This window comes from Alosa pseudoharengus, unplaced genomic scaffold (genome assembly GCF_046254945.1).
Source record: "Alosa pseudoharengus isolate Yale_2024_CS ecotype anadromous, Long Island Sound unplaced genomic scaffold, YU_APseudo_1.1 YU_APseudo_1.1_scf_2, whole genome shotgun sequence".
In the NCBI taxonomy this organism is placed as follows: Eukaryota; Metazoa; Chordata; class Actinopteri; order Clupeiformes; family Clupeidae; genus Alosa; species Alosa pseudoharengus.
In genome coordinates this window covers 56660690-56662221 of record NW_027468663.1, presented here as the reverse complement: position 1 = coordinate 56662221, position 1532 = coordinate 56660690, and the positions used below count along the sequence as shown (strand labels likewise).

General features: G+C 50.3%; 1 protein-coding gene across 1 annotated transcript in view; it reads left to right on the top strand.

The window, feature by feature from the left end:
- Positions 1-515: 515 nt before the first annotated feature.
- Positions 516-1532, top strand: part of LOC143134889 (protein Smaug homolog 1-like) — a gene marked incomplete at its 5' end in the record, with an annotated part of 12745 nt that continues 11728 nt past the window's right edge. The window contains 1 exon segment of the mRNA XM_076295602.1: positions 516-642. Within this exon segment, the coding sequence (XP_076151717.1) occupies positions 516-642 (127 nt within the window).

Here is a 1532-nt window from a genome sequence, read left to right as displayed (position 1 = left end):
ACACACACACACACACACACACACAGACACACACACAGACACACACAGACACACACACACACACACACACACACACACACACACACACACACAGCTGCCCCCTGTGGACACACTGCAGTAGTTCACAGGACCCACACACTGACTCAGTGAACTTACAAGACTGCACTCAGCGCAAAGTCATGTTTAGTGTATGTGACTAGCATTCTGTGTGTGTGTGTGTGTGGGGGGTGGATGACGTGGGCCAGGTCAGTAGGCTGTAGTATTACACCCACACACTGACCAGTCACTCAGTCAGCAGAATCATGTTTACTGTATGTGACTAGGATTCAGTGTGTGTGTGGGTGTGTGTGTGTGGGTGCGTGTGTGTATGTCTCCCTGAAGCAGATGACTTGTGTGTTAATACTGTATATAAACGTTGCTCATTCATAACGTATTGTGTCTGCTGGTGTGTGTGTGTGTGTGTATGTGTGTGTGTGTGTGTGTGTGTGTGTGTGTGTGTGTGTGTGTGATCTCAGGGTCTGTGGTTTGCCAACCCGGGCGGCAGTAACAGCATGCCGAGTCGCAGTCACAGCTCAGTCCAGCGGACGCGCTCTCTGCCCGTACACACCAACCCCAACACCATGGTCATGTTCCAGCAGGCAGGTGAGACACACACACACACAATCTCCCTCTCCCTCTCTCTCTCTCTCTCTCTCTCTCCCTCTCTTTCTCCCTCTCTCTTTTTTATTTCCCTATCTCTCCCTCTCGTTCTCTCTCTCTCTTTCTTTCTTTCTCTCTCTCTCTCTCTCTCTATATATATATATATATATATCTTTCTCTCTCTGTCCTTCCTTTTTATACCTCTATCTCTCTCTGTCCATCTCTTTTTACCCACGCAGGCCATGTGTGCAGTCTGTCTGTCTGTCTGTCTGTCTGTCTGTCTGTCTGTCTGTCTGTGAGCAGTACCATGAAGAGTACTGACCCAATGTCCATGAGACTGGTTGGTGAGATGCAGCCCCCATAAGGAGGAATGTGTGTGTGTGTGTGTGCGTGTGTTATAGTGTGTGTGTGTGTGTGTTTTAGTGTGTGTGTGTGTGTGTGTGTGTGTGTGTGTGTGTGTGTGTGTGTGTTGTTGTAAACTGCCTGTATCCCACAATAACACTGATGAGCTCTGGGGTCAGGTTGGTGGGTGCATCCTTGGGACAGGCTGTGTGTGTGTGTGTGTGTGTGTGTGTGTGTGTGTGTGTGTGTGTGTGTGTGTGTGTGTGAATTCTAAGATGGACAGAGAGCAGAGAGGGAAGAGAGAAAGCAGAATGAGTGAGGGATGGAGGGAGGGAGGGAAGGAAGAAGGGAGAGGGGAGAAGGGTACTGTACAATGCAGAAGGAGAGAGGGATGGAGGGAGGGAGGGAAGGAAGAAGGGAGAGGGGAGAAGGGTACTGTACAATGCAGAAGGAGAGAGGGATGGAGGGAGGGAGGGAAGGAAGAAGGGAGAGGGGAGAAGGGTACTGTACAATGCTCCTCTTTGTGCTGGGTGGCTGGGACACCCTGGCAC